The sequence below is a fragment of the Camelus bactrianus genome, chromosome 11 (genome assembly GCF_048773025.1).
Source record: "Camelus bactrianus isolate YW-2024 breed Bactrian camel chromosome 11, ASM4877302v1, whole genome shotgun sequence".
Classification (NCBI taxonomy): domain Eukaryota; kingdom Metazoa; phylum Chordata; class Mammalia; order Artiodactyla; family Camelidae; genus Camelus; species Camelus bactrianus.
This window is the reverse complement of record NC_133549.1, coordinates 25155855-25169281: the sequence shown is the minus strand read 5'-3', so window position 1 is coordinate 25169281 and position 13427 is coordinate 25155855. Positions and strand designations below refer to the sequence as shown.

Genomic DNA, 13427 nt, shown 5'->3' with positions numbered 1-13427 from the left:
GTTTGCAATTTTCCTTCTCCAGCTGAAGCATAAGCTTAATAGCACCATTTTAAACGTTTAGAGACTCTCAACATTCTCCTGCCTTTGCTTTGCTTTGCTTTGGATCTCAGGTTCTGTGTGGTAGCAAAGGAGCAGAATCCTGAGCTCAGTGCTGCTGGAGATCTGGGGGTAGCAGCACCAACCATGCCATCCAGTGGCCCCTGTGAAATTCCAGGCTAGAAACATATCAACAGTATGCCCTCAAAGTATTTCCCAAATACTTCAAGAAAAGAAAAGCACATTAGCCATCTTTTATTTTATTTTTCCTCCTCCATGTCCACAAGCCCAGAAAGGAAAAAGATCAATTTAGCCGAGGTAAAATACAGCTCCAGGTCATTAAATGGAGAAAGCAGATCAGACAGGAAATGCAGGAACGATCACTAAACTTTGATCATGATACTTTCCCATCTACTTTTCACCAAAGATTAAAGCTTCTACACAAAGATCCCCAATATTTAACCTGAATAATAAGATGTAATTTAAAAACATGTTTGGTACAACTCTAGGTGTACGGTTGGCACCATTCCAAGTCCTATTTATACCTGAGAGCATCCTTTGGAAAAAGACAGACACTGATCTTAAGTAGCTACAATCTAGCTAAGAAAACAGACTATTAACCACATTGAAACAGAAATATTAGACCTTGTGTGCTTTCAGCTGCATCCTGTCAAATTACAGAAAAAAGCATACTACTTTTAGCCTCAACTGTACTGTACCTAGATTACTTATTTATTCTTTCAACAAATACTTATTCAGTGCCTCCTGTGTAGTATTAACTATACAAGGACACATAAGGAAGCAAGAAAAACGCGGTCCTCTCTGAGCTTACATCTAGGGAAAGTGTATCAGTGAGGTCTACTTAAAAGCATCTTTGCCATTGTTTAGTAACATCTCCAAACCGCTACTCTGCCCCAGTGAAGTGCACATCAAGCTCCGGTCTCCGTATTTATACCTGTGGAGGTAAGCTAGCCCAGCCTCACTGCCGTCTGCTCAAAACTCCTATTTCTGGTTACTCCCCTCAGCTCTTACTTAAATTAGAGGCCAGCCTTAAGCATTATCAACATTATCTCTTCATCTAAGCTCCTACCAGTCCCTTTTCTTCCAAGACAAGACCCTGTTCCCACATCAGTCAGAGAGTTCCCTCACGTTCATCTCAATCAAACACTGACTACAAGAGCCATCACTTAAAACCTACCAAGGTATCCCATTCTCCCCCAAGTGACTTCTTCATGGGAAGAGCAAGAGGTAAAACATTTTGTAGTTAACGTTAACATTTTGTTTATCTCCTTTCTAACTAATTTCTGTATGCTTAAATTGTTTTTAAATTGAGATTTGCACGTATAATTTTGCATTCTGCGTTTATGTCTTAATATAGGCAAAAGTAGTATCAATGTCCCTCTACACATCCGGATGCCTCCTCTTTCCCACTCCTTTCCCAAAGTCTCGCCCATCTTCTCCAAGTAATTCCTTATCAGCCACAGCTCACACTGACATCTGGTTCTCGGGTTATCATTAACGAGGATTAGATGAGAAAGTGAACTGGGCACCTAGGATAGTGCCTGTGTTACAATGAAGTTCAATTAAAGGTAAATCCTTTGCTCTTCGCTAATTAATTCATGGATTTTAAAAAGCGCTCTCAAATCAACTGAAACCTCCCTGAGACAGCCTCTGCCCAGACCTCTCCGGCTCTCCTTCCACACTAGGGCAGTTCACAGAGGATAAGGCCAGGGTGAGACAGTCATGGGAGTAAGGCAATACCATAAGGCTCTTCAAAATGGAATGATTTCACTCTACCAATTAAAAAGAAAATGTACTTAAAAAGAGGCGACAACCTGTTATGAAGGTTGATAGCTCTGTAACTTATAGGAGTTCTTATAAAACAAAGTCTGCATTCATCTCATTACTGGTATTGAAGAATATATCATGACAAAAAAGATCACTCAAATTATCAAATGAATGCTTCACAAAAGATACCAAGAATGATGTTCAACTAGCACTTCTAGTATTAAGGTCAGTGGGTAAACTCTTACCTCCAAAGGTGAGTTGCAAAGGAATCTGGTGAACTGCAGAATCACATTTGAATAGAATCAGTTTCATCCAATAAAAGAGCAGCAAAAGAGAACAAAAAATGAAAAATTATTACAAAATTTTTCAAAAGGAGCACATAGAGTAAACCTAAATGTCTGTATATAATGTCTTACACTGTATAATTCATTCACAAAATATAGAAAAGTTCAATCTAGCCCATAGTAGGTACCCAACTATTTGAATTAACTTAAAGAAACATTTTTAAAACTCTGTACAAAAACAGATAAAGCACAACAAAACTAGTCTTAAAATATTTTGTTCTTTAAAATTTTATCTCACAACCCCTACATAATAAAACCTTCCCCAAGAGAAGAATCAGCAATCTTCCTGATCATAAATGCCAGAGGCAAAGTTAAGTACATGCCAAGAGAAGAAAAATATGCAAATCAAAGGAGAAACCAAGAAGGGAGAGAAATTAAACAGTCAAGACCAAGAAAGGAGGTTGGGTGAGTGAGGGTGGATGAAAGGAGTTCCCTCCCCACAATTTGGTACCCAGCCTATGATGTTTACCCTGTTCTGCCCTTCCTCTTTTTTTCAGCCCCATATGCATATTTTTTTCTCTCTGCTCTCTCTTTCTCTGAAACAGAGTTTTATAAATTTCATCTGAAACTAAGTATTAACCTGCTGACTCTTTCATGGTATTTAAATAAAGGAACAAATTTTGGAGGGGGGAGAAGCCATGAAAAAAATGACAAAGCAAATTGTAGGTTAGCTCTGAAATAAGGACTGTCACATAACTTCATACATTTTCATGATGGTAATTCATGTTTTCTGAGATGTTATTTACAAAATCAACATTTGAAATCTTTTGAGACTTATTGTAATAATAAAGTAGTATAAACCCTGGATCTTTCTGAATGGAAATTAACTACAATAAAACGCAGGGGCAGGCCTGTTTCCAAGCACTCTTCAACTTCCTCTCCACAACAAAGCCAGCTAGTTCTCCCTGGGAATACAGATAATTTGATTCTCTTTTAGAGATACACACCGAAATATTTCTCAGTGAAATTACATGATGTCTGGGATTTCCTTCAAAATCACTGGGGGTTCAGGAGGAAAGGGATGGTAGGGAGTGTGCAGATAAAACAAGGAGAGCCTTTATATTAAACCAGTGAGGATAGGAGATGAATATATGAGGACTCAGTGCACGACTCTCTACTTTGTGAATGTTTAAAGTTTTCCATAATAAAGTTGAAAAAGTATATCAGACACTTCCTTCCACCAAAACTAAAGCAAATACATTCCTAAAACATTAGTAGTGAACTCCAAAGCCAAGTAATTACCTAGTATCATCTAGGCCTTAGACGACAGGGTATACTAAAATACAGACACTGTGAGATTCTTTCCTTAATTTATATAATATTAATATGCAATTCAATTAACTATTAAAAAGAACTTTCTGAAAGTGCAAGATATACCAAATTTTAAATTTTCATAATGCTGATATAAAGCACACAATTCTACTGAAATTTAAAGTGCAACGTCTGTTGTCTTGGATTCTTTTTATAATAGCCCAGCACAAAATGACATCTACACTTCCTCCCAAGGGCAAAAAGTAACCACTGAAAGACTATCCAGTTTTAATAGTGGAGAAAAATGAAGCATGGTGAATCTTCATTTTAAAATGAGAAATTTACTACTGTAGTGTTTTTTCTATGCTTTTCTTCAATATGTGCATGCTAACTATATTATACACGCTATACTTTAGAATTTAGAAGTAGTATGGTTCAGTCATAATTAATGCATCAATTATGACGGAAGTGTGAGATAAAATTCACGTTTTATGGCAACATAAGAAAAATTAAAACATAAGTTTTTCTCTGCCCTTTGGCCTCCTCTCTCCCCTCTGCTGTGCACTGTGTGTCTGCATTATGCATCGGCCAAACCTCCCCCGTGGGCAGAAATATCCGCTCAACAATAAGAAGCAACACCTCCTATACCAGTAAGACAACTGCTTAAAAGACAACATTCCTTCCTGCTCTTGTAAGGGGGTCGCACGACCCACCACTTTGTACTTATAGATCTGGATCGTGTAAACTGTCAACAATACATCATTTACCGTACAGCCTCCTATGTCAAAAAACTTATATAACTGTGCTTTGACTTCTAATTGGCAGAAGAGTTCTCAGAGCTTTCTGAGAGGCTGTACCTGGAGTTATAATTCTCAATTTAGCTCGAATAAAATTTTCCATTTGTTTCTTAGATCGACTAGGCTGATTAATTTTTCATCGACAGAAGTCACTTTAAATAATGATAGAGTAGCATATAAATACTCTGCAAGAAAACTATTGTCTGCTTGAAGCTCCAACAACTTACACACATCTTTGTTATGTATATATGTAACATTCCTGTTGCAGCCTTTTCAAAATAGACCTAAAAATTTTTTTCTTGTTTGAAGCTGCCAAAACATGAAATATATAAAGTTCTTAGTTTGCAAAGCAGTATAAACAGAATAACAAATTACAGGGCAGATGTTCACTATCCTATACACAGGACATGAAAAAGGTTGAAAAATGTTTCATCTCAATTAGTGCACCAGAAAAAGCCACTGTGATTTCCCTTCAGTCAAATTACTTAGTAAATTCTTTCCTGATGAAATGACACATATTATATTTAGTACAAGTAATTAATACTCAGAACAACCACAAAAAGGAAATATAATTGCAAAATACATTTTGCATATACACTGAAACTGACAGAAGAAATACATATCTTTTAACAAATACCACCATGATGTCAGATCAGTATTAAAAAATGGCTCAATTTTACTGTGAATCTAAAACTTCTCTAAAAAATAGAGCTTGTTATAAGGCAGGGGAGCAGAATTCGCCACCCCAAAATGTGTCCCTTTAGAATATTATTTTAAGCTGGTTATTTTCTAAGAAACAGCAGAATTAGGAAAAACTCTGAAAACCAAGTAGGAGTTGCTCCTTCACAAGAAACATTTACATTGGTAAATGTACAAAACTTTCATTTGTGAGAGTGTCTCCTTTGCTGTACCTGGAAGAGGAGGAAAATGAAACCAACTTACCAAATACATAGAAATAAAAACAGCAAATAAGGAAAAATGAGGTGACAGAGGAATATGTTTCCAACAAAAGAATAAGATAAAACCCCAGAAGAACTAAGTGAAGTGGAGATAGCAATCTATCTGATAAAGAGCTCAAGGTAATAATCATAAAGATGCTCAAAGAACTCGGGAGAAGAATGGATAAACAGAGCGAGAAGTTAGATGTTTTTAACAAAGAGAAAATATAAATATAAAAAAGAACCAAACAGAGATAAAGAATACATTAACTAAAATAAACAGTACACTATACGGAATCAACTGTAGATGAGATGACAGAGAGGAAAGAACCAGCAAGCTGGAAGACAGAAAAAAGAATAAAAAGTAAAAAGAAATTAGGCCAGTTTAAGAGACCTCTGTAACAGCATTACATGTACTAACATTCTTATTATATGGGTCCCAGAAGGAGAAGAGAGAAAGGGGCAGAGAACATATTTTAAGACAAAATAGCTGAAAACTTCCCTAACCTGGGAAAGGAATCAGACATCTAGGTCCAGGAAGCACAGGCAGTCCAAACAGGATCAACCCAAAGAAGACCATACAGACACACTGTAATCAAAATGGCAAAAATCAAAGAATATACAAAGGGAGAAGACAGCCTCTTAACCAAATGGTGCTGGGAAAACCGAACAGCTATATGTGAAAGAATCAAACTGGACTACTCTCACATCACACACAAAAATAAATTTAAGATGAATTAAAGACTTAAATGTAAGATAAATGTAAGTTCTTCTAGACTTAAATGTCTAGAAGAAAACTTAAGCCAAACAGCTCATGAAAAGTGATCAACATCATTAATCATTAGGGAAATGCAAATCAAAACCACAATGAGGTATCACCTCGTACCTATTAGAATGGCTATTACCAAAAAGAGAACAAATAAAAAGGGTTGGCAAAGATGTGGAAAAAAGGGAATCTATGTGCACAGTCGGTGAGAATGTAAACTGGCGCAGCCATGAAGGCAAACAGTATGGCGGTTCCTCAAAAGATTAAAAATAGAAGAACCCTATGATTTAGCAATTCCACTCAGATATTTATTCAAAGAGAACAAAAACACTAATTCAAAAAGATATATGTACCCATATGTTCACTGCAACATTATTTACAATAACCAAGATATGGAAGCAACATAAGTGCCCATTAATAGATGAATGGATAAGGAAGATGTGATAATACACACACACAAACACACACACATGATGGAATATTAGTCAGCCATAAAAAATGAAACCTTGCCATTTGCAACAAATGGATGGACCTAGAGGGTATTAATCTAAGTGAAGTCAAACAAAGAAAGAAAAATACTGTATGATTTCAGTTATATGTGGAATCTAAAAAAAAACACAAAACAAATGAACAAACATAAACAGAAAGAATTATAGAAAACTAACAGGTGGTTGCCAGAGGGGAAGGGATGGAGGGAGTAAAAAATAGGTAAGGGAGATTAAGAGGTACAAAATTTCCAGTTGCAAAATAAATGAGTCACAGGTATGAAATATACAGTGTGGGGAATTTAGCCAATAATTATGTAATATCTTTGTGTAATGACAGATCATAACTAAGATTATCATGGTGATTATTCTGAAATGACAGAAATATCAAATCATGTGTTGTATAACAGGAACTAACACAGTGTTGTAGGTCAATTATACTTCAAAAACAAACAAATTCATGGAAAAAGAGATCAGATTTGTGATCACCAGAGGAAGGGGTGGGGGAGAGGAAACTGGATGAAGGCAATCAAAAAGTAAGTACTAGGGATGTAATGTACAATATGATAAATATAATTAACACTGCTGAGTGTTATATATGAAAGTTTTTAAGAGAGTAAATCCTAAGAGTTCTCATTGCAGGGAAAATTTTTTTTATTTCTTTAATTTTGTATGAGATGATGAATCTTCATTAAACTTACTGAGATCATCATTTCAAGACATACGTCAGTCAAATCATTATGTTGTACACTTTAAACTTATATAGTGCTGTATATCAATTATTTTTCAATAAAACTGGAAGAAAAAATAAAATAAAAATAAAAAGGGAAAAAAGATACACACAGATCAGTGCTACTGATGCACAGTTACTGACGTTGCTTCTCTTAAAGCATTCTTACTCACCATTCTTACTCTCGATACCATTATTCTCTCATCTTTGGTAGCCTGTCTCATAGCACCTTCTCAGAGAAGCACTTTATGCTTACCCAAATTTTCTAAACAGTTTTCCAAGCACACAAAATTGTAGTTAAACCTCCTGTCAGTTGCAATTAGTAATTCTTTTTTCCAAGACTTGTTATTAACCATGCTGGTTACTGGAGGTGGAGTGCGGTGGGGTGGGAGAATAAAAAGAAAAATACATACTACTAACTTTGTCAAGATAGCCCAGTAAAACTATAATCAACTATTTATCCCTGTAATGTAAACTATTTAACACACAAGTAATTTAAGCTAATATGTTCCTGAAATGCCTTTTCTGTTTAATAAGGAACCATGCTAAATTCCTGTATTTTAAAAAGGCATACTGAACAGTAATTTTTATAAAATAAGCCACAATTATTTTTCTAAACCAAAGAACATCAGTGAGATGTACCTATTTGTCAAAGTGGAATTCTAAGTCTTATAATAGCTCACACAGATTATCCAAAATTTCCATGCATTAACAAAATGCTTCTGCTGGTCCTATTTCCTCAGCCTTTCACCCTACTACGTGGTACTTTCTTACAAATTGTTAGGGGACAAGTCTGATTATTTTAGGCTATAAAATAATAAAATATTTGAAATTTTATGATTATCAACATTCCTCACACCATACACAAAAGTAAACTCAAAATGGCTTAATTAAAGACAAATGTAAGACAAGACAGTATAAACCTCCTAGAAGAAAACATAGGTGAAAGATTTTCTGACATAAATCTTAGCAATGTCCTCCTAGTGCAGCCTATTCAAGCAACAAAAATAAAAGTAACAATAAACAAATCGGAGCTAATTAAACTTATAAGCTTTTGCACAGCAAAGGAAACCATAAGCAAAACAAAATGATATCTATGGAGTGGGAGGAAATACTTGCAAAAGATGAGACTGACAAGGGCTTAATTTCCAGAATATATAAACAGCTCACACAACTTAATAAGAAAAAAACAAACAACCCAATCCAAAAATGGGCAGAAGACCTAAACAAGCAATTCTCCAATGAAGACATACAAATGGCCAATAGGCACATGAAAAAATGTTCAAAATCGCTAACTATCTGAGAAATGCAAATCAAAACTACAATGAGGTATCACCTCACACCAGTCAGAATAGCCACCACTAAAAAGTCCACAGATGATAAATACTGGAGCAGTATAGAGAAAAGGGAACCCTCCTACACTGCTGGTAGGAATGTAGTTTGGTGCAGCCATTATGGAAAACACCATGGAGATTCTTCAAAAAACTAAAAATAGACTTACCATATGATCCAGAAATCCCACTTCTGGGCATATATCCAGAGGGAACTCTAACTTGAAAAGATACATGCACCCTTATGTTCACAGCAGCACTATATACAATAGCCAAGACATGGAAACAACCTAAATGTCCACTGACAGATGACTGGATAAAGAAGCTGTGGTATATTTATACAATGGAATACTACTCAGTCATAAAAGAGAATAAAATAATGCCATTTGCAGCATCATGGATGGACCCAGAGAATGTCATTCTAAGTGAAGTAAGCCAGAAAGAGAGAGAAAAATACCATAAGATATCACTAATATGTGGAATCTTAAAAAAAAAAGAAAGACACTAATGAACTTATTCACAAAACAGAAACAGACTCACAGACATAAACCAACTTATGGTTACTGGGGGAAAGGGGGTAGGAAGGGATACACTGGGACTTCAAGATTTGCAAATATTAATTACTATATATAAAATAGATAAACAAATTTCTTCTGTATAGCACAGGGAACTGTATTCAGTATCCTGTAGTAACCTATAATGAAAAAAGAATATGAAAACAAATATATGTATGTATATGTATGACTGAAACATTACGCTGTATACCAGAAGTTGACAACTTGTAACTGACTATACTTTAATTAGAAAATAAATAAATTAATTAAAATTTACGATTATCAATCTAAATCATAACTCAATGTAAAACATTAAGTTTTTCTATCAGGAATTTGGAAGCTTTAATGGAGAGCCTAAATTATATTAAGCTAGACACCTTTCTGGCCCCATTTAAAAAGTCAACAGAATGACAATTAAATCTGTACTTAATAAGAAGTCAAAACTAAGATTTGAGAACTAAGATCCTGTTTATCCGAATTCTAGTGAGGAGTAAAAAGATCAGATACAGATAATTCCCCAAATTCATTTTTACAGCTATTCCCTATTCCATTTGTTAGCAATGCAGCTCAAAGAACTAACCACTTGTTACTACCTTTTTTGGTTAGACCTAGAACCTTGGACATGACATTAAGATTCAATAAGTCTTAAAAGATGACAATGAAAACCTTATTTACATTCTAGCATATTTAAACCTATCTCTTCTGAGCCATTAAATCTCCTTTTTTGCTGACGGAAAGAACAGTGATCTCAGAGCTGGGCAATCTGGAATCTCACTAGCTCAAGCTACTTGAGTAACGTAAATTATTTGGGCCTTAGTTTTCTATCTACAAAATGATTCCAGCCTAACCACTCTCACCAAATGGTGTCCTGTGGCATGCCAAGTTCCTGAGACACTCTCTGAAGAATGATTCCATGACCAAACGCCAAGCTCCTAAAAAACTCTCTAAAAGATGATTCCACAGCCAAATAAACTTAGGAAATGCTGCGTACTGTTGCTGTCTCACGTCCCCTTCCTCATCTTGGAAAAGTACAAGGTATACTGACAAATTAAGGGCTCGAAGAAATTCTGCAAAGAAAAACCCTACAAGATGAATAAGTTCTGGGGATCTAAAGCACGGCACTGTGATTATACAGAACAATACTGTACTATATACTTAAAAGTTGTTAAGAGAGTAGATCTTGAATGTTCTTACCACAAAGAGAAATGGTAATCATGTGTGCGATGGAAGTGTTAGCTAACACTATGCTGGTAATCATGCTGCAACATATGCGTATCAAATCAGTATGTTGTACACTTAAAGGCACACAATGTTATATGTCAACTATATCTCCAAAAGGTTGGGAAAACAAAAACCCCTTCAACTCCATTTAATCTACTGCTTTCCAAAGTTACATGACCAAAGAGTTCTGTTGGTTAGTTGCTTGGTTTTTAGTTTCAAGTAACATTTGTTAATATTCCACAGACAACATTTGACAAAATTCATTCTAGGAAACACTGGTCCCTGCCAGCTCTGAATCATTTTCCCCAATCTATACTTAACTGAAATGCTCACTGAAAATACTGAGTATGGCAGTGTCAGAAAAATCTAACATAAACTATCAATGAATCAATGGCTCTTTTTCCCCCTTTAAGAGAGAAGGTTCCTACCCAATAATATCCCTCAAGGGGATCCTCGCAAGATTTAGCACTTTGGACTGATGAAGGGGCTAATGCTCAAGCCCACACCATGGAAGGAACTACAACAAATGTCTCTTGAAAGATTAACATCTGCCCCGAATCACAAAAGCCCGTAACATTAATACACAGACAAGTTATAAATGTTTTGCCCTAAGTGTTGATTCCACAGCTTGCTGCCACACATCCTAATTAGTGAACTACTTCAGTGCATATGCTTTCACTACTTACAACTCTCTCCCCAATTTCTAAGAGCAACAGGGACCTGGGCTATAATTAAGTCATTCACTAACACCCACCTCATGTGTTCATTTTAATAATTATGTTTTATAGACAACGGCTCTGTATCTAATAACACAAATGGTATATATCTGAACTTAACTAAAAGTTCATTCATTGTTTACTACTGGCAACTCTGGTGTTGCTGTTTCTAAAATTGAAAGGTTAAACTTGCAACATCAATCTATAAACCCAGATAAGAATGTCATAGTTCTACAGCTCAAAGAGAATGAACTCAAAGAGTTTGGTTGCTTTTCAACATTACCAGCAGCAAACAAAATCACCATATAGAGCGAGTTCACATCAAAATGCAAAGAAAGGAGTTCTTGGCAAAGTCATCAAAAGGAATACCAAAACACATAGCTTTTTATGATAATTACAAGACAGACTCAAGTGCTGGTGACAGGATGTGCTGAGTCCAGAATCTTCCGCTTCTCTAATGGGAGAGTCATTCTGCTACAGGACCCTATGACTTAAAGACCTGCTTGTTACAGCACCAAATAAATTAAGGACTAGCACAAAATATTAAAACATCACATAAGAAGTGTGGAAATAATTTTACAAGTGTGTTTAAAAGAAAAAGTACCTTAGGATTTTTTAAAAGTCTACTTTGGGACCAAAATTTTATGTAATAAGAAATCTTTAAAACTGCTGCTTTCTTAGTCTGTACATTGAGTGTTCCAAGATGTAACAAAAAAGTTTTTAAACTGCATTCTTCTAAATATAGTATTTTCCTAGGATTGCATTGTTATAGGCATTTCCATATTGGGGAAAAGATATTTAGAATATACATATACAGTCGACCCTCCATATTCTGCATCCACAGACTCAACCAACCACAGACAGAAATGGATGGAAATTTTTTTTTTTAATTCCCAGAAGTTCCAAAAAGTGAAACTTGGATCTGCCCACACTGGTAACTATTTACACAGAGTTCACACTGTGTAGATACTATAAGTAATCTAGAGATGATTTAATGTATACAGAGGAGGACTGCATGAGTTATACGCAAATATCCTACACCATTTTATATAAGGGACTGGAGCATCTGCAGATTGTGCTTATCTGCAGAGGATCCTGCAACCCCCCCACGCATACTGAGGAATGACTGTAGGTGAAAGAACCCATATCCAAAAATAGAGAACTCTCAAAATCCATAAGGAGAAACAACATGAGAGCCCAATTTCTTAAAGGTGGAGCAAACTCTTAAACAGGCAACTTTGCAAAAATGAGGATATTCAAATGGCCATAAATTTACAAAAAGGTGATCATAAGGCAAATTAAACCCCAAATATAATACCACTAAATACCAGAAAGGCTAAAATTAAAGTTGGTGACATGCTAGTGAGGATATAGGACAATGAGAATTCGCACAAGGTACAACCACTATGGAAACTGAGAGTATTCACAAAAGCTAAGTATGTTTACCCTGCGATCAAGCAATTTAACTCTTGTTATCTACCCAAGAGAACTGTGTTATGTCCATCAAAAGATATGTACAAGAACATTCAAAGCAGCTTTACTGATAATAGCCTAAAACTGGGAACATCCCACATGCCCACCAAAAATAGAACAAATTGTGCAAAATGCATACAAATCTCACAGACAGAACACTGAGTAAAAGAAGACAGAGTATATACTGTATTATTACATTTATACGAAGCTCAAGGACACGCAAAACTGATCTATGATGGCAGAAGTGAGAACAGCAGTTGCGTGAAGAAGCATGAAGGAGCCTTCTAGGATGCTGAAAACCCTCTCTCTCTCAGCCTGGGGGGTGACTGTAAGGAGCACGTACCTGTGTAACAATTCAACAGGCTGCATACCTAAGATCTGTGCACTTCACTGTATGGAAACCTAAAAATTAATTTTAAAAAAGGAAATAAAAACAAAAAACTATTGAGTTCCTCCTGGGGATTTTTTCTAAAATTCATTGACACCTCAGAATTTTACAGCTAAGAGAAATCTTGGCAGTTATCTAGTCCAGCTCCCTTAGTTTACATCTAGATAAACCGAGGTCCAGAAATGCTACATTATTTCAGTCAGCAGCAAAACTTAGGGTTAGAACCCAGAATTCCAATCCATGATTCCCTTCATTTTACAAAGGACTTAACACCACCGTTAATTAAAACTCACCAGGAAGGCAGTAAAGTCTCAGTGTTATAAAACCACACTAAAATACAGTGACATAGAGGTGCTCAGGTAACAAGGAAACAGAGCAATTAACAAGTCTACAAGAAAACACATTTTTATGATAATTACAAATTCAGCCAATCAATGGCAAAAAGGAAGAGGAGATTTAAAAGAAAAAAAAAAATAACTTTCACAAGCAATGTAGATAAGAAAGATGTCCCATGCCTTGTTTTCCAGCCTCATCAATGTCCCTGCTGTTCTGAGAACAGGTCATGCCTGAAACTTATCACCCAAAGACAGGCATGCTCTTTATCTGGGT

At 35.7% G+C, this 13427-nt stretch overlaps 1 protein-coding gene across 13 annotated transcripts in view; it reads right to left on the bottom strand.

Annotated features, from left to right (window-relative positions):
• ATE1 (arginyltransferase 1) overlaps positions 1-13427 on the bottom strand; it is a 171868-nt gene that overhangs the window by 107496 nt on the left and 50945 nt on the right. For all 13 annotated transcript variants that reach the window (XM_074373521.1, XM_074373525.1, XM_074373519.1 and 10 more), the window contains one exon: positions 2070-2102. In XM_074373521.1, the coding sequence (XP_074229622.1) occupies positions 2070-2102 (33 nt within the window). The remainder of the gene's footprint in view (positions 1-2069; positions 2103-13427) is intronic.